This window comes from Seriola dumerili, unplaced genomic scaffold, assembly GCF_002260705.1.
Source record: "Seriola dumerili isolate Sdu_G_001 unplaced genomic scaffold, Sdu_1.0 BDQW01000291.1, whole genome shotgun sequence".
Classification (NCBI taxonomy): Eukaryota; Metazoa; Chordata; class Actinopteri; order Carangiformes; family Carangidae; genus Seriola; species Seriola dumerili.
The window spans coordinates 5839248-5857810 of record NW_019174546.1 but is presented as its reverse complement, the minus strand read 5'-3'; the positions used below and the strand labels follow the sequence as shown (position 1 = coordinate 5857810).

At 39.6% G+C, this 18563-nt stretch overlaps 3 protein-coding genes across 3 annotated transcripts; all 3 read right to left on the bottom strand.

Annotated features, from left to right (window-relative positions):
* Window positions 1-1631: 1631 nt before the first annotated feature.
* Window positions 1632-4075, bottom strand: gbx1 (gastrulation brain homeobox 1). The gene is made up of 2 exons (XM_022758186.1): window positions 3404-4075; window positions 1632-2658 (listed from the first exon to the last, which is right to left on the bottom strand). Exons 1-2 carry the CDS (start codon window positions 3852-3854, stop codon window positions 2144-2146), a joined length of 966 nt encoding a protein of 321 aa, XP_022613907.1. The 5' UTR covers window positions 3855-4075; the 3' UTR covers window positions 1632-2143.
* Window positions 4076-6111: 2036 nt separating this feature from the next.
* On the bottom strand, window positions 6112-11416 carry asb10 (ankyrin repeat and SOCS box containing 10). The gene is made up of 5 exons (XM_022758118.1): window positions 10978-11416; window positions 9402-9669; window positions 8076-8580; window positions 7402-7515; window positions 6112-6822 (listed from the first exon to the last, which is right to left on the bottom strand). Exons 1-5 carry the CDS (start codon window positions 11300-11302, stop codon window positions 6637-6639), a joined length of 1398 nt encoding a protein of 465 aa, XP_022613839.1. The 5' UTR covers window positions 11303-11416; the 3' UTR covers window positions 6112-6636.
* A 6322-nt stretch (window positions 11417-17738) lies between these two features.
* LOC111230957 (late histone H2B.L4-like) lies at window positions 17739-18174 on the bottom strand. Its single transcript, XM_022757860.1, has 2 exons — window positions 18061-18174; window positions 17739-17975 (listed from the first exon to the last, which is right to left on the bottom strand). Exons 1-2 carry the CDS (start codon window positions 18172-18174, stop codon window positions 17739-17741), a joined length of 351 nt encoding a protein of 116 aa, XP_022613581.1.
* Window positions 18175-18563: the final 389 nt, after the last annotated feature.

Genomic DNA, 18563 nt, shown 5'->3' with positions numbered 1-18563 from the left:
ATAATAATGTGTTTCCTGTTGTATTCCAGAAGATTTTTTTTTTTTTTTATGACGTCAGCTAAACCCACCATATTTTGGCTAAATGAGAGCAGGTTAATTTAATCAAATATTAATACTAATAAAATATTTGAAGAATCTCACCCCCATAATCATACTTCAACAGGTGCTGCTGCAGTAGTTTAAACATGGCTGGAGGCCTGAGTCTATTTTGGAAATGGGGAAGCAAATCACTTTCTCCCATTTGAGGTGAAGTGAAATTATTCCAACATGAGACTTTTCTGGAAACAGTTCAGAGAAACTGTGTAAACCCAGAATCATGCATATGAAAGTTTGCATAAAAACACCAAGCCCTCTTCTCCCTTTCCTGTAATAGGATAACTATGTGGTCAGACATTATTTTAGTTACAGATTATTTTGATATTGCTGCTCTATCATTTTACATTGCCATGTAAGTTTCCATGTTTGGTCTGAGTGAGCAGGCCATGGCATTTATTTGCTTATGACACTATCTTGCAGATGAGGTTTGTTAGTGTAAATAATTACAGCTATAATTGTATTTATCAGCTTATTAGTTTTCATATCTAATTATATGAGGTAGTCATTTTTACAAGTTTATACTTCACAGCTATAAAAAATCTTATTTAAAATACATAAGTGGAATATTAAACCTCATTCTGATACTATTCTATTTTGTTATAACTCTCTACAGGTATCAATATTTCTGAGTGAATATCAAATAATCAAATCAAGCCTCTCTAGAAATTACATCTTTAAAGAAAATTTACACCTTATTTAAAAAAAAAAAAAAAAAAGAAGTCTCGTATCCATTGTGTGATACGCCACAGAAACGACACATTTATCTTCATTAGCGGGGTTTTAAAATAGCATTTAAAGCCTCTATAAGGCTCTCGTTAAATTACTGATGAGTCTCTTTTTATTTTGGTGTAGTGAAATAAATTTTTATCCATCAGATTAGAAAGAGCTGCTGTCGGTTTGCTTCTCTGTAGTGACTGATAGAGAAGTTCATTACAGTGTGTTGAATGTGCTCAGTCTAATGAGGATCCATCAGTCCACTTGAGACAACATGGCCTCCTAAAGAGAAATCAATCACTGCTGCTATTTAGAAAAAAAACGGAAGACCCATCTACCTTTCAGGAGGGAAAAAAACAACATTTCTAACATGATGTTGCAACAGTGACAAACACGCTGAATCTCTTTGAATATTAAAGATTAAAGTATCACACTTTCTCATATAGCCTAGATTAGAAATTTATCAGGAACGTTTTCAATATAAAATTTAAAATAATATCTTCAGGATGATAAAAATGTGGTAATTTTTTATTTAAAACGTGTTAAAGAATATTAAATAATATCAAATCAGTTTGTGCTGTTATAGTCTCCCATCAGTTCCAAATGAGTCTCCCATCAGTTCCAAATGAGTCGCTATGTTCAAACAGTGCAGGCCACATTTTTCATTTTAACAGGATAAAATAATTCCTATTTTTCACAAATACAAAAAAAAACAAACATTGTTGTTCTATCCCCTCTGTAATAATGATTCAATCTGGATTCCAACTTTCGTATAAAGCGATTTATTAGGTCAATATACTTTACAGTTGTCCCTTGTTTGGTCATTATTTCCTTCACATCTTTTCTTATTTTTTTTCACAAATAGCTGTCAGAGGTGGTTCCTACAGTCGCCAAACAAAATGTAAAAACGTCTTAAGTTACATGCAAATGTGCTCAACAAATTGTACGAAACACGAAACAAACAAAGAAAGCAAAATCTGAATAGTTTCACCAAATGAGGACATGCACATAACCAACAGAACATTTTGGCCCTACATATAAATACTTAAAAAAATCTTTACAGTCTCATCTCATAGTGCCCATTTGTACCAATTTTTACCCATTTATATTTACATATTCACAGAACAATAAATAAAAATGACAGCATATTGCCAACTAATTCGTCTGTCTGCGAGCAAATCCTCTCCTCTGCTCGGTCTCACCTCTCAGACAAAGTTACTGAATCCTCCCTTTTGTGCTTCATGCGTTCAACAAATCAGTGGAACATAGAGTCAATGTAAGTGTTCGGGTTTTTTTTTTATTATTATTAATATTTTTGTTTTTTCATCTGAGTTCATGGCCTGGTCCCTTGCTCTATTTGTTGATGCTGACTCCTCACAGCAAACCTGTTGACGTGCACAGGGATGGGGACCACAATTTTGGGATTTCGCACCGGTTCTCCTGACCGGTTGTTGACGTTGCCGGCTTTGATCCGTTTCCATTTGGCCCTGCGGTTCTGAAACCAGATCTTCACCTGCACCTCGCTCAGTTTAAGTGCATGTGCAATCTGGGAGCGTTCAGTCAGAGAAAGGTACTTTTTACAGTGAAACTCCTTTTCAAGTTCGAGCAGCTGCTCGCTGGTAAAAGCTGTTCGTCTCCTGCGGCTCTTCCCCGCTGAGCCGCCGGTCGGCAGCGCCTCCTGAGAGCCGGTTTTTAGTTTGCTCTTCTGGGACATGGAGCCACAGTTGTTCCCGTCCGAGAAACTTTCGTTCTCGCTGTCTGCGGAGCTGTCCTCTCGGTCGCTGCACACCGTGTCTGCTGACTTTAGGTCCAGCTTCTCGTCGTCTGAACTGTACAGTTTGGTCTCACCTAAAATGTGGAGAGAGAGAGAGAGAGAGAGAGAGAGAGAGAGAGAAAAAAAAAAGACACATTCACATCAATGAGCCTGCAAACCAAAAACAACTTTTACGCACTGTTTTACGTTCGACGTCAATCACAGTGTTATGACTGGGCTAGTTAGAGATAATAGGCAACATAGCCTCACTGAAAACCCCTTCAAGTGTTAAGTGATATAAGCAGCAACATTAGCTGCAGTTACACTGGACCATAACGGCTTGTCCTGTGTGTAAACGTGGAATTTTTCTGAAAGTTTTCAGTGGTGGCCACTGGCCACGTTTTTGGCTACTTTGTAAAGTGCAACTTAGTTCATCTCTCGACAAAACCATTTCCCACAAGTTTTCCTAAAATGTTGTTAAATATGCAGTTTGTTCTAATTTAAAAAAAAATATGATCAACAACTGGAAACAGCCTCAACTGTATTTTTTTTTTTTTTTTAAAGAATTATAACTTCAGCAGCCCCAGGATGGTGAATGCTGTGTCATTAATATTTCTGTCAGGCAAAACTAATGTTAGACGAGTTTCCGTTTCATCATCCTCACTGATTCCTCTGCTCCTCAGACACCAACGATTTTCGACATGATCCAAGGATCTCTGCTTTGAAGCTTTTTACGCATACTTCTCACTTTTGGTCGCAGTCACCTTGATCTATGAAAAACCGATAAAAAAAAAGAAAAAAGAAAAAAAAGCTAAATAAGCGACGAGGCTCCGAGCTTACCTGATATTGTTTGAAAAGTTTCCGAGAAGTTGAGCAGCTCGGAGCCCTTGTCCCGGCTGTGCAGCTCCTCGGAGTGAGGACTCTCCTGTCTCCTCGCTCCGGGATCGGCGGCGCTTAAACGGGGACCGGGGAGTTCTTGTGGCGGGTAGAAACTGTCCGGTGGATCCGAGAAACTTGGCATCGTCGTGGTGAGCGCGACCATGGATGGCACCCCTTGTCCCAAACTGGCACAGAAGGTGTTGGTTAGCCGTCCCGCAAAAGAAGCCAAAGGCGCAAGTGGAGGTATACCAGACGATAAAGGCGAGTGGGATAAAGCTTGTGGAATAACCAAAGGTCTGTACGGCATGAACATAGGATAGCCCGTGTAGAGCAGGTGTCCCGGTCTGGGCTGAGGGGTCCCTATCAGGGAATCGATAGAAAACGCCGTCCCTTGGCCGCCGGGTCTCTGCATGTTGCAGGTTATCGCTTTCACTCGGTGGAGACTTGAGAGCAGGTGTCCTTCCCTTCGGCGACGCGCAAAAACTTTCAGTTTAAAGGCAGAGTGGGTTGAAAGTAGATCCTCTGCCGTGTTGTCATCCCTGGGAGTGGACTGCTTCTCCGGATCTCTGCACTCTATATGCGTCAGTCAGTGGGGCGCTTTGTTGGGAGCCCCACCGCTACCTTTTCCCTCTTATTTGTCACACACTGAGACATAAACACACGCTCTCTCTATCTATCTACCTCTGCTTCCCCCCCCACCCCACCCCCCCAACCTCCTCCTCTCTCTGCAACTCCTCCCTCCGCCCCTCTCCTGTGAGCCGCATGTGTGTGTGCGCGCGCAGAGAGAGAGAGAGAGAGAGAGAGAGAGGACGAGAGCGCATTGGTTATCATCTGCAATACAAGAGGAATGAAAAGGGGGTGTTTCCCTGGGGGCTCATCCATCTTCCTCAAATTACGCTTCATTTCCTTATTCAGCCTCTGACTTTTTGGCCGTCTTGAGAGGCGGTAGTTTCCCAGTGGAGACCAAATAGACGGGTCGCACCCCCCCCCCCCCTCGCCTAAACACCTCCTCCCCTTTTGCCAGGTTCACCATTGACTGCAAAACGGTGTGAGAGACTGTTCCAGCCCTTCCCCTTCTATAATCGTTGACCACACCAACCCAATCAGCTATTATTAATTTTGATTGATGATAAGTAATTACTCTGGATTCAAGGGACAGCGTAAAACAACGGTGGCTTTTGTTGAAATATTGGGGCCGATGGGCATCAGAGTCAGGAGGGAGGAGAGGCAGATGTTTCTCTCGCTCTCTGTCCTTTTCTCCGCGGCTAAAAACAATGCGTTTGGCTCCAGAATAAAAAAAAAAAAAAGAAGTGCTGCAACAATTGTTCCCTGGAGAGAGATACTCTGTGCGAAATTAGATTCAGATAAAAGGCGTTTATGCGAGGTCAACTGCAGTGTGGACACGGACACACAGTGGCCAAAGTCAAATTTGAGTGGATTTCCACTTTGTTTGAACTCGGGAGGGAATTTTTTTTTTTTTAAATGCTGGAAATCATAAACTTTAACGTCAGTTAAACCATCCATGCATCTTTTTTTTTATCAATTAAATAACACACACGTTTTGCTTTGCGCTTTAAGAGCAGTAATTCATCCTTGATCAAAATGTGGAGAATAATGATAAAAAAAAAAAAATCACTTTTCTCTTTTTCTTTCAGCAGAGGTTTAATCGCAGATCATTTCACCTTTTAAATGGCAATGGCAACTGATGATGATTAGCCCCATTGAGTCCTGGGTGCCCGGGCTCTCCAACTGGTCGTCTGATTGCATGAGGACATAAACATATCACCACCGACTCTGATTAGCAGTGGAGGGCCAGGCCAGGCTAATTCTTATAATTGCAAGTGACTTCAGCAGCACCTCTCTGTGATCTATTGAAACCATTTGCCGAGCTCCTCTGCCTTTCTTTCTGAGAGGATCTCTGATGTTGCAGTGTTCAACTGTATACGTTTGTTTTGTTTGATACATTTTAGTCACAGTTTTTAATGGCCAAATGCAATTGACAATTAAAAGACGATTCATAATTTAGATCTATTTTTCTGACTTTTTTTTTGGTCTGGATATAGATCTAATAAAAACATTTTAATTGTCAAAAGTTGTTTTTCTTTATAAGGTAAATTGATAAAATCAGGCCTGAAGATAATTTTCATTTATACCTTCCAAATACATAAAACCATAAACAGATTATCATCCAATGTAAATGACTAGGGGTAACTTCTTTTTCTCTTTTTTTTAAATTATTAACCTATTATTTAGTTTATTTTTTTAGGTTACATCGGTGTGTGTGCGAAAGGTTTCTATGAACTTTTTACATCTCGTTATCAGATAAAAGATCACCTGCCATTTCATAATAAAAGCCCCCATTACAGTCCGTCCAAAACGTAGTTATTCAACATGATTCAGGGCATCTTCAATTTGTCTTTAATTTCAGTCTTTTAAGTTGCCTTATTGTTTGCATTAAACGGCTCATTGTATTTTTAAATATATTTTTGCATCATTCATTTTCTTTTCTTTTTTTTTTCCAGAAAAACGTAATTGATGAAAATCGACCAGCAGCAGACTAGAAGCACAAAGCATGAGAGAAGAGAGAAAATGTAACAGCAGGAAATAATAAAAGAACAGTGTCTAGATTACATGGCCGTGGAGGAATATTTTAATTTACATCACGCCTACTTTTGATATAAAACGCCTAATTACAATCATATCGGTGGGAATAATGATTATTTATGCAAATATTTGATGGCAGTCCTCAATGTAAAACACATCATTACAGTGCCCATTAACATCAAACTATGACAATTATTATGTATAAAAATACAAGCATGTTAGTCTCTTTACTATCAAGTGCAAAAGTAAAAAAAAAATAGGATAAGTCTCAAAATAAATAAAATACAAAACACACAGTTGCATACTTGCTATATACTTTGTCAACTCAAGGCTATAGCTCCCTCTTGTGGTGCAAAATCAAACATGGGACTGTGCTGAAAGCTTGATGTTGACATTAAAGTGACAGAAAACAAGCAGCTGCTTCTTCCTCCCAAAGAGCTTACACATGGCATAAAAGTGTATTTAAAAAATATTCAGAGTATTGATGCATACTGCTAAAGTTTCTGAATAGCTCTGAGTATCATTCTCTTCAGGTTTAGCAGCAGCGAAGTCTTCATCAGGTCTCAGCGCTGAGGCTGCACAGCCTGCTCTCAGTGGATATAGCCTCTGTACTCCAGGAGCAGGTAGTTCTTGATGAAGTTGGGCAGATCAAGTTTGGGGACCACCTTGTGTACTCGGCCCTCCAGGAAGCTCCTGAGTCTGCAGCGTGCCAAGTGCTGCAGGGAGCGAGGAGTCAGTGTCAAGGAGAAGACTGACTCATAGAACTCCTTGTGCTCCTGATTGGGAAGAAACACAAATTAACATAAGTTCGTTTAGTAAAACACTGATATTATTTGTCTCATTTTACAGTAAAACAAATTGTATTTTAACAATGAATAAGTAGGCCTACCACTTAAATAAACATACATTATACAATTCATCTATATTAGCCCCTTTTGAATATTAATACAATTAAGGTAATGTTCTTCTTCTACATGCACACTACAGCTATATGTGTTATGCACATCCTGAAAAATACTTTTTATTTTTTGAACATCTGGTTTAAATACTGTAATCATGATAATATTTCTGTAAATTAATTTGTTATTTAAAGACTTAATGAATTTCAAACGCTAAATGGTGGGTTACCTCAGAGTTATGAGCTGTAAAACAAAACATTAAAATTAATGGAATCAGCAATGATTTTATTGGCATTTCTTGGTTATATTCTGAAACATATCACATCATAAAGAAATTAAAGAAGAGGATGAGGGTGCAACTTAAAATGAAATACTGTTACATCTAAAATCTAAAAATATTTATCTTAAAAGAGACACATTAGTTAAACCCATCAATTGACAATTTAAAACACTTGCCTTAAACATCTCTGCAGACACCGCCTCAACCCAGGTGTCTGTGACTTTGAGGTGACTGTAGGCATTCAGAAGGACCTCGATGGTGCGTGGAGATTCACAGCAGTGCTTCAAAACCTAAAAGAAACACCACAACACAGAGCAAAGCAAAGGGATTCATATAACCATCATTTAAGTTCACGAGCGAGCTTGTGACTCCATAGAACTGAACATAGAACTAAAGTAATTAAACACTTGTGAAATGAACAGATTGGTCTTCCCTCCAGGGGTTTAACTGGAAATTATGCAATTAGTGCTAATTAATCTCCTATTAACACTTGCCTAATTAGCAACCATGCATTTTGTCTAGTGCACGTGGGTTCACTGATAGTTGTAGTCTGTTTCCCGCAGAGAGTGCAACACTTCATGTTGTGTCATGAAATGGGAATGATTTGAATGTGAAGTTGTGAAGTCTGGAATATTGCAAGGAACGGTTTAGTGTTTCAAGACTCTTTTACTCAAGGTGTTACATGTGCAGTGCCTGCTAATTATGCAAAATGAGCCACCTTGATGGTTCATGCTGTAAATATGATATACTACTACAAACCAATCTGGAATGCGTTGGCCCATGTTACATGCTTGTGCACACATTTTCTCCTCTAGCACTTTTAGATAACATGTAGCTTTTCATTTCCTACCATGGGCAGAGCTCCAGGCCACACCCGAATAGAACCATGGTTGAGCAGAGCACGAACAATCCTCTCAGGGTTATGGGAAATCTTGTAGCACACCACCTTCAGGATGTTGTGCATGGGAGCTTCACCACCGTAGTCCATGTTGTTAACACAGGCACCATTAGCCAGGAGCATGTCCACTATGTCCGGATTTACATTCTTACAGGCCATGTGCAAAGGAGTGTGTTTGTCCTGGTCTGTACTGTGGACATCAGCACCTGCCCCCACCAGCATCTGGCACACCTTGAAGTAACGCTGGAGGTCCTGCGCCTCCTGGGGCTGAGAACAAGCAGCGTTCAGGGGTGAGAGACCCTCGTCGTTCCGTTTGTCCACAGTAGCTCCATAGCGCAGGTAGAGCTCGGTGTGGTCTGAGAGGCCGTTCCTGGCTGCCACATGTAAGGGAGTGTCATTTTCATCATTAGTGCGACCATTGATTGCTGCACCATACTGAAGGAGATATTTGGCACATCTGCAGACAGGAATACAGAAGCTTGTTTTGCTACAGAGCACAAGTTGTGTTCATTAAAAATGATTTCAAACTGGAGGCGATTCCACACAATCAAACTTTTTTTGTCGGTATGTTTGCTCAGTGTTATAACTACTTTGAACGGCAGAGGCTCCACATTTCATACATTTATCCGGCACTTTTATCACTCATCTCTGCTCACCTGCCAGATGCACTCTCCACAGCAGCAGGTGGTTTTACAGTGAGGCTATATATGTAACTTTTGAATGACCAGTAGCTTATGACTGCTGATATTAGCTAACTTTGGCCAGATGTTGTGGTTCACTGACTTTAAATAGCGCAATTTCCCCATACAAGAGTAAAATAAAAGAACTCTAGCTCAATTAAATACACTCAGGGGTATTACAGATATACAATCGTAAGATGTTGTCTGGTATGACCAGTGGCTTATGGCGGCTAATGTTAGCTAAAGTTAGCTAATGTTACAAAGTTTGAGGAAAAAAATGCTGTATAATTGGCATTTTTGAGTCAATTCACTGTTACGCTAACTAATGTTTTAGCATTTACATTTTTCCCTTAATTGTCACTTGTGCCAATAGAGACTTCTTTTTTTTATGCCCAAGTTACACACATAAACTTCCTTTAAGGTGTTACAACTGTCTCCTGTTGGTGTGGGCTGTCCTGTTGTAGCTGGTAGCTAATGGTTATTCTGACAACAAGCACAGCAAAGTTCACATGAATTCGTTACACTCTGTGTGGAAAGACACAAGTAGTGGATTATTAATTAGATGAGTCAGTGTTCTACCTTTTCTAGTTTTACTCACTCAAGGGATTCTGGGCTTGTACAGACGTGCAAAGGCATAAGGCCATCTTCAGAGACAGCATTGGCGTTGGCGCCGTGGATCAGCAGCAGTTTGGTACACTCTGGCTGGCAGTTTTCACAGGCCTCGTGGAGGGCAGTGGTGCCACCAGGGGCCAGGTCTACGTTGGCCCCACGTTGCAGCAGGAGTTTCAGGCAGTCCGCGAAACCTCGACCAGCAGTGATGTGAAGTGGTGTGGTCAGTTCCTGCTCATAAGTCAGTGACCATAGTCCTGCCAGCAGGGAGTAGAAATTGCACACAGTCAGTTCTATAAATAAGCAGACATGTCAGATACATCAGCTGCAAGAGTTCTGTTTCTGTTAATTAGAGTATATAGTGCAGAGTCATAACATTTCCATAAGTATTTCTGATAATACCTCATCAGAATGTCAACACCTCTCCCCGATGCAAATTACCTTGAAGGAAACAGTGATCACAGCTTTAAAATGAAAGCACTGGAAAACCTACTCAGGCCTCTGTAGTTAAATCTGAAGTTCCTCCATTCCTCTATGTTGCTGGTGTCATAAGTGGCATCAATAAGGTAGCCATACTCGTCGTCGTCCACAATGCTGAGAACCGTCAGCTCATCGCCAACAAGCAGAGAGTTCCAGAACTGTAGGACACAACCTGTGGCCTTGGCTGTGGCGATCACATCGTTTCGGTAGGTCTTTGGTTTGTGCCATTTTATCTTAGGTCCCACATAAGCCATACTGGAGCCAACTAGTTTGTTTTTTAAAAATATATTTGTAATGTGGTTGCTCCGAAACAAATAGGCACTTATGTAGGTTGTTTGTGCAGACAAGGCTATTTCAGGGAGGTGTTACATGATATTTTGTTTGACCTGATGAACCTCGCAAGTGCGGTGGCACGGGAGCCAAAGACTGGTGCAGTGCATATCACCTGACCACTGATTCAGCTAATCTACTGAAGTCAATGGACAACTGACCTGATTGTTGCATTCAAGGAATTCGGAAATGACAGATTTTACTGAAATATGAAAGTATCAGTAAAATCCAGTATTGTAAAGGCCCATTTTATGTTACGTGTTCATCCAGACTTGTACTCTTGAATATTGATTTCCAGTAAATCATCAAGCCATTTCATGTGGAAACTGACTCAACATGTTGCTCTTTCTTAAAAAAAAAAAGAAAATTGCTCTTTTTGTGTTTAGTAAAAGGGCTTAGATTAATATCCTGTATCAGATGACTCCTAAGTCTGATTACGTGATGGACATATGATGGTTTCTATAAATATTGCCTCGTGTTCTGTTTCTATAAATACTGCTTCACTGTGTCATTAAATACTACCTGAGGGTGAGATGCACCAGTTATGTTGCTTATTGTTGCGCATTAAAATTATTCTCGTTTTAAATCAGTATTTTACTTTTCTATTTCTCCTTCATTTATGTTATAATAAGGACTTGTAAAATTCTGAATTGTGGATGCCAATCTCCAGGAAATACAATAAAGCTACTAGCTATGATGTGCCAATGAATGAATTCCTAAATTAATTTTTAATGAAGATAGATGTTGTCTCCTACCTTCCCCTCTGGCGACCCAGCGCATGTCCCCTCCCTGTGGCTCAATGATGAGGTTTACTGTGGATCCTCTAGGAAAAAGGTGCTGCATAGCCTCCAAGTTTCCTGTATACAGAGCATTCTGGATGACCACATCTTGGCACACAGCTGGTGGAAGGGCAGTGCTGGACCTCAGCGGTTCCCTGTCCCTGGCCTCCTTCTTCAGCATATAGCTACTGAGGTGATGGGAGGCCATCTGCCTCTTGTACTTGTATCTCTCTAGCATGTCCTCATCAAGTTCAAGAGAACGCAAGGCCATGGGTGTGAAGACAAAGCTGCCTCGTGACATGCTGAATGGCTTGCCTCACACAGAGAAAAGCGGTTGTGTATGACAAAGTGAGGGAGACTGTCTAAAAAGGCCTGTCTCTCTGTTTCTGTTGTTGTTTCACTCTCTCTGGCTAATGTCCACTATGTGCCTGCCGGCTGTTCACAGGGTTGGTTCACAGAGTTGTTTTGATATTTGGTATGAGGCCCTCCCTGCAGTGTGACAAGTAATGCTATTTTTATGTCTCACATGCAGCCACTCGAGCCTCTCCTATTTGCCTCCAGCAAATTTACAGCCATGCAGAGTGTCTATCGGGCTGCAAGTATCAAATGAGTTGAATAAACTCATGTTTTGTAACTACAGTACATGCTGTTTTCTTCTTATCTTATTAGACAAACCCTTGTTGAGCAAGATATGTGGGATTTGCTTACTTAAAAAGTATAGGTAACATTACATTTGCAGATTTTAAAAGTAGTTCTTATTCCTGATATATTTAGAGTGTGTCCATCTCCTCCCACTCTCAATCTGCTGAGCAAGAATAAAGGGTCAAGTAATTAGATTACAAACTTCTACACTTCCCAACAAGATTTTCACCATTATAATAAAAAACTGTTTTAAAAAGTAACGAACATTTAGGCAACTTTTAAGGTCAAATTTTGTCTTGACATTTTTCTTTGAGGAAGAGCAAATAAGAATGCCCTATTTGTAAGCCCCTGTGAGTATGTGTTCGCAAAAATGTCTTTTTTCTGCTCAGTCTTTTTTTTTCAAGAGCCTTAATGGATTTTATGTATCCACACGGCTCCCTGCATTAGAACATTAGGCTGAATGACTGGCAACCGCTGTGTCACTCTGCCCCACGTGTAGTGTTCTGATGGTAGAGGGACGGCGCATAATTAAGCCTCTTAAGCCTACTTCCTAGGCATCTGACAAACCTATCTTTTGACTGATGGACCACCATTTTCCAGTGCTGGTAAAAATTCTACCCAGTAGAAAAACAGATACCATCTTTCACATCTACAGACACCCTGGGCAGGTTTTCAAGGCTGGAAAGGATAACTCAGAATTACCTTTGAGTTTTTGGAAGACTGATTAACTTGTATTGAATACACAAATTCATAAAACACACATATTTTAAGGTCTGTTTATCTTCCTCCGTGTTGGGGTCCATCAAGATACATGCAAGCTCTGCGGAAAACAAGGTCTGCACCACAGGTGGAGAAATACATGATATTTGTGCGGAGGTTTTACCTTCTTTCCCATTTGAAAACACAGAGGCATAGCTGCATCTCATCTATACCTTAACGACTGTTCTGGTATGGAAATCAAGGTCATTTATTTTATGTTACAGTTTGGTAATAGATGCCACATTAAACTGAAGGCAAGTAAGAGTTTCAACTTTGAAAACACACATTACCAGAGAGAGACTAGGAATATTGTTTTTGCGGCTGGAGTACATCCTTTTAAATGATATACATAATGAGTTTATAATATGCATCTGGGCTACCTCCTCTCTACTTTGATGTCTTCCAAATGGCCCGGGTGTCATCAGCAAAACATGTAGGCACTTTCCCGCCTCATTGACTCCCAAATGTATTTTAAATATCATTCCTGGTAACGCAATTATTTAAAACGCTGAACTAAACACTTACTAATGGGGAAAAAGACAGCGACTTCGATAAATTCATTTCTCAAATGGTGGGCATTCATGTTTCTTTTTGCTCTCTTTTTTTTTTGCCTCTGTGAAGCGGAGGCAACTCTGATGACAACAAAAAACATCAGCAGTAGTAACACCCCCTGCCCTCACAGCTCCCCGTGGACATATTAAATCTTTGGTTTCCTCACATTACCCACCAGTAGCTGTCTCTCCAAGGTTTTCTGCATTGTGGTCAACCACCTTCCTCTCCAAAGGCGGTGAGAGGCTGGACATCAGCAACAGCCCTGATGAGAGTGAAGCATTTCATTTATGCAATCATAGGCAATTAGTTCCCTCTGATTATGTGCCTCTTAATGCTGTTTTGAGTACTGTGGCACACAGTAATACAGAAAGAGATTAAACTATAGCCCTCCCTCCACACTGAGCAGACATTTAATATACTGAGAACATAATGAAATGTACACAGTAATTACAGAAATATTAAATGCTAATGGGTTTGCAATTGGATCTGCTGTTAGTTTAAGACAGAGTCAGAGCACCCAAAGAAAGTCTAAGTTTAGAGAGAGCATCACCATGACATCAGAGCACTCAATTAGCCATCAGGTGTTTCTTATTTTAATGATTTATGTGTTGTTTAATGTTATTCCAATCAGAGGAAGCGAGATTATGTCTGGCATATGGGAAATTCTTTACTGGAAAGAGAGCAATTATTATGCAATTTACACATTTTAGCACACACCCAGGGAGTTAACAAGAAATAGGGTCTAAAGTTTCTATTCTAGAAGTAGAATAACTGGGAGGTCACCATGGAAACATAATAAGAGATAATGAGCATGCTTAATTGGCTTTATTTTCTAAAGAGAAGATAGTTGATGCATTACGAATTTGTCTGCTGGTTCTGATTGTCTAGGCTTATTCACATTTTCCTAATATCATATTGACTGTGTGGTTCATGCAGGCACATTAAGGTAGACACACACAGACTGCTTTAAGTCTTTGATGCCATTAAAGTGCCTTCGACAGCCGATCAACACTGGTTTATTTCCATATATATGGCTAAGGGTTCCGAAAGGTGCCCTGTTTGCAAATCTTCCTCAGGTCTCATCACAATGCCTGATGCTTGGTGGAGAACCTAAATGAATTTATAGAGCCCTGAATTGAACAGTAGCTCCAAACTATTCTATGGAAGCATGATTACTTTTTCTGTACTCTTTCAGCTCTGAGCCCACTACCTATAATGTATTGTATCGGTCTTTGCAGATTCCAATTGTCTCTCAATGCACTGATCAACACGCAAATAGCCCTTTGTTTCATCATGACAATTGAGAGGTTCATATTTCAACCTAATAGTCCTGTATAACTTTAACCATCTATCACAACCTCATTTCATTGCGGTTGCAGTTAATACGCGCTTCCCTGCCAAGTGGAACATTTTCTAATGATGCACTCTCACACGAAAACAAGGCAAGCCAGCCTGGGTTCTGCATCACTCACTAATGCACCCATCCATAATATGTTCATAGCAGCCTGCCTAAAGGAGACAGCGATGACTACCAGTAGGCACTAGCATGAGAGGGGATATGGAGAAGGGTGCAAGATACAAAACCTAAATGACCATGATAATCATGAACAAAGTCACTGCCATCAAAGACTGTATCACCCTCATAATAACATCTGTAGATTTCATATCATTACCATGAATACTGGAAAAACATCAAAAATGGGTATCTCAACAATAACAGTCAGCGCTGGGAGTCGCATCCAAGGGCATTATCAGAGTGAGCCTGTCTTTGTAGGATGTTGATAAGGGTAGCCTAATAGGTGTATGTAAAGCCTGATGTAAACACCACCCTAATTAGAGAGACCTTTATCAGTTCCTCCATTTTATGCAGATTAGACTGGTGCAAACGCTAGTGTCATTATCCTGTAATCAAGTACTATTCAGTTGACAGTGCCGTCTTTTAAAAGCCTGATTAGAATACATAACAAGGACACAATACTGCATTATTTCAGTCAGTTTATAAATATGTCAATTTTTAAAGCTAACTGAATAATGGATTGTGTCAGGTTGAAATTAATGCATCAGAAGTGAAAAAGAATACTTTATAAAACAGTTCACTGAGGTATTTTGAAATATAATTAAGTATAGGCTATTAAACAGATTGTACCTCTCACATAATCATTGTCTTTACATGTGATATAAATGATGATTAAAGTTGAGTCAGAGGTATTCACGTTATATTTCACAGATATATAAACCAAACTTTGATAAACTATATATATAGAACCATTAGCCCTGTCTTGAAGACATGTCTAAATCCCCCTAACTTGTCTATCCAACTGGGCAAAACATTTGTGTGGATGTCTTTTTTAATCCATTGTAGCTGTTTTTTCTCATCTTGTGGAACAAATCACAGAAATTGAACTTTTATCATCAGTTAATTAATCTATGCAATGGTTATTTTCCTTTTAAATTACAATTTTTCCCAAATTATCAAGGGAACATTAAGCGAACGAGCAAGATATGTCATTTCCGGTAGCCATCTTTGTTTTTGTTTGTAACTTCAGAGTCAAATAAAAATTTCTGTCCCTTGTTGCAGGCTGGAGATTTGCATTGATGCAGGTGGATAGAGATGTGGGGAAGTTTGGAAATATTTTCAAAACATCGGTGAGTGTCGTCAAATGAGGCGTTTTTGTTTGTAAGTATGGCGTGGTGTAACGGGTTCAACCTGCGAATGTCATTATGGGGCAACTATGATGAAGATGTTGCTAACACCGATTCTGCGATGCTATTTTTTTTTTTCCGTCAAACGAGCTCGGTATAGCGAGTCGTGTTAGCTTACAATTAAACTAGATAGCTTGCTAGTGAGACAAAACATTTTGGCAATCTTTACTTGTAGTTATGGTCGTGGCTTAAAACCTCCCACCATCACATTTAGCGGCACAGGAGCGAAGTTACTAAGTACATTTACGCCAGTACTGCACTTAAATAGAAATTGGATGTATTTGTACTTTACTTGAGTATTTTAATTTTTTTTTGCTATTTTGTACTTCATCTCCACTACATTTCAGATAGATATTTTGCACTATTTACTCAATTTATCTGACAGCTATAGTTTCTAGTACTTTACAGAGTTACATTACATATTAGACATTTCAAAGATTAAACCAGCGTTGCTAACCCTCTTGCCTTGTGCGTTAGCCACATGTCAAAAATGATTTTTCCTCTGAACATCTCACATCTGGTTTAATCTAAATAAGTGTTCAATAACCCAAGAGGTAAAATTATCTAGTGTTTCACAAAAACAACAAAGCTTAGAGAAAGTCTGAAAAATAAAGTAAATGTGTATTTTCTTCTTGTGACCCTGGAGGGGCCTGACCTCCTTAGGTTGGAAATCCTTGAAACAAAATACCCAACTCTATATAAAGTATTCAAAACTAGTTCTACTTCCAGCAGCTACAGCAGTAAAATTTTGCATATACATTGATCCATTAGAATCAAACAATCTAATACTATCATATGTAATAATATGCCAATCACAGCAACATTTTACTCAGGAATCAGCATTTGATACTTCTGTAAGTGCACTTTTCTGATGATATTTTTGTACTAGGATTTTTACCTGTGATTGAGTATTTTTTTAGAAAGCTGTGCACTTGTACTTTTACTTAGGTAAATGATTTGAGTACCCTTTCCGCCACTGGATTTGTGAATCATTGCAGATGAGTAGCCTACACGCTAAAGATAGATAACACGCTATAGCTTTGATCAAGCTCAGTTTTTTTTTTTTGTTTTTATCAACCTTTACCCTGACAACATCACACTCACCTGCTTAGATCCATTCCTGTCAGGGGGGTGTGTGCTCTCATTGCAACCCCATTCATTTGTGTCTCATGAAGAAATTTGTGTAGGAGCCTTGGCTTTTGCATTGGTGATGTACATATGTGAGATAGGGATGAAGATTCAAAACAGAGTATTTTTCTACAGCCAGAAGTGGTGTTAGTGAGCCCCCTCACATTCAACTTGAATGCCACACAAAGATGTGCTGCTGACATGTGTAATATTTTCATTTCTGGTATATTTTGGATGGCTTTAACTTGTGATCAATAGCCACCAGGCGATAAAAAACTGTATGTAGTGACTGTTGAGTTACAACTATTGTGATCATTTTCTAACAGTGCGGGGTCTGTTGTAACATGTTAAAACCCACTGAGTTAAAACAATAAGTAAATCTTTGTTAGAATTTGAAGATAGATGAGAGAGGGAATTGACTGACTTTGATACTTTATAAGAAACATCTATTAGTTTCTTTTTATAGGTTTTCCAAAAATGCTGTAAAAAGTATTCAGGCTGTCAGAGAGCATCATCTTACAGCTATATATTATTTTTATTTTAGCAGAGCGTAAATAAATGAAAGTATGAAGAGCCATACCTGACCCTTTGCATGTGGATTATTTTAGCATTGTACAGTTGATTTGACCAAGTACCAGTTCTAGTGTTATCTGTTTGCAGATGATATTCATACAGGGTAACTATTATCTTGTGCAGTTTGCACAATGACTTTCGTTCACATCAATGTTTCTGCCATAGGTTTCTGCATGTAATATAACAGATGTGCAATTACCCCATCTAGTGGCTAATACTGGCGTTTTACTGCCCTCTCTAAATGAAAAGATGAAAGGGGATTTAAAAATGAGGGGGAAAGTCAGCTTTTGTGCGTTTATTGAAATCAACCAGCTTACAAATTAACTGATGCAAAGGTTTGAAACCCCTTTTGTTATAAACTGGGAGTTTGTGGGAAGTCTTCACTTGGAGCTGGTGTACTTGGTGACAGCCTTGGTGCCTTCAGACACGGCGTGTTTCGCCAGCTCCCCGGGCAGCAGCAGCCTCACTGCGGTTTGCACCTCCCTGCTAGTGATGGTGGAGCGTTTATTGTACTGAGCCAGCCGGGACGCCTCCGTGGCAATCCTCTCAAACAGGTCATTCACGAAGGAGTTCATGATGCTCATGGCTCTGCTAGAAATCCCCGTGTCTGGATGAACCTTTGAAGATGTGGAAAGGGGTTGTTATCTTATGTCAGGTTAGGAATACTGAAGCAGTAGAAGGGTTTTTTTTCTCTCCACCCACCTGTTTCAAAACCTTATAGATGTACATGGCGTAAGTCTCTCTTCGTTTGGCTTTTCTTTTCGCCTTCTTCTCACTCGAACTTTTCCCCTTCTTTTTGGTTACATCGTTAGACATTTTGGAAACGGTGTAAAGTAATGATATTTAGTGCGTGAAGCTGCTGTAACAAGTAGCTTAGGAATGATTATTCCACTTTTCTGGCTCATGAACAGCTGTTCATGTAGCAGCGTTAATTAGTGAGTTATTAGGTTCACCTGTGTGTGTTTGGAGCGGACCGACCGGAGCTCCACATATGTCATGAATACGGAAAATAATAAAACTCCTCTCAGCCCTTTTAGTTTCAGGTGGGTAGTGTTTTTTTTATTTTTTTATTTTATTAATTGCAATCTTGTACGACAGTAATGAGATAAAATGAAGTCACTTCAAGAAAGTGTGCCATTACAAATAACAATGGTGCCCACTGGGTGGCACACTTGTACCAATTTTAAAGGCTTAAAAAGTGGAGT

Excerpts from the sequence above, each read along its gene's own strand:
- gbx1 (XM_022758186.1), bottom strand. The coding sequence starts at position 3,854 with ATGCAGAGACCCGGCGGCCAAGGGACGGCGTTTTCTATCGATTCCCTG. Across the intron at positions 2,659-3,403 it reads AACTTTTCAAACAATATCAG|GTGAGACCAAACTGTACAGT; the intron begins GTAAGCTCGGAG and ends TCCACATTTTAG.
- asb10 (XM_022758118.1), bottom strand. The coding sequence starts at position 11,302 with ATGTCACGAGGCAGCTTTGTCTTCACACCCATGGCCTTGCGTTCTCTT. Across the intron at positions 8,581-9,401 it reads ACAAGCCCAGAATCCCTTGA|ATGTGCCAAATATCTCCTTC; the intron begins GTGAGTAAAACT and ends TCCTGTCTGCAG. Across the intron at positions 6,823-7,401 it reads TGTCTGCAGAGATGTTTAAG|GAGCACAAGGAGTTCTATGA; the intron begins GCAAGTGTTTTA and ends CTTCCCAATCAG.
- LOC111230957 (XM_022757860.1), bottom strand. The coding sequence starts at position 18,174 with ATGTCTAACGATGTAACCAAAAAGAAGGGGAAAAGTTCGAGTGAGAAG. Across the intron at positions 17,976-18,060 it reads TCTATAAGGTTTTGAAACAG|GTTCATCCAGACACGGGGAT; the intron begins GTGGGTGGAGAG and ends ACATCTTCAAAG.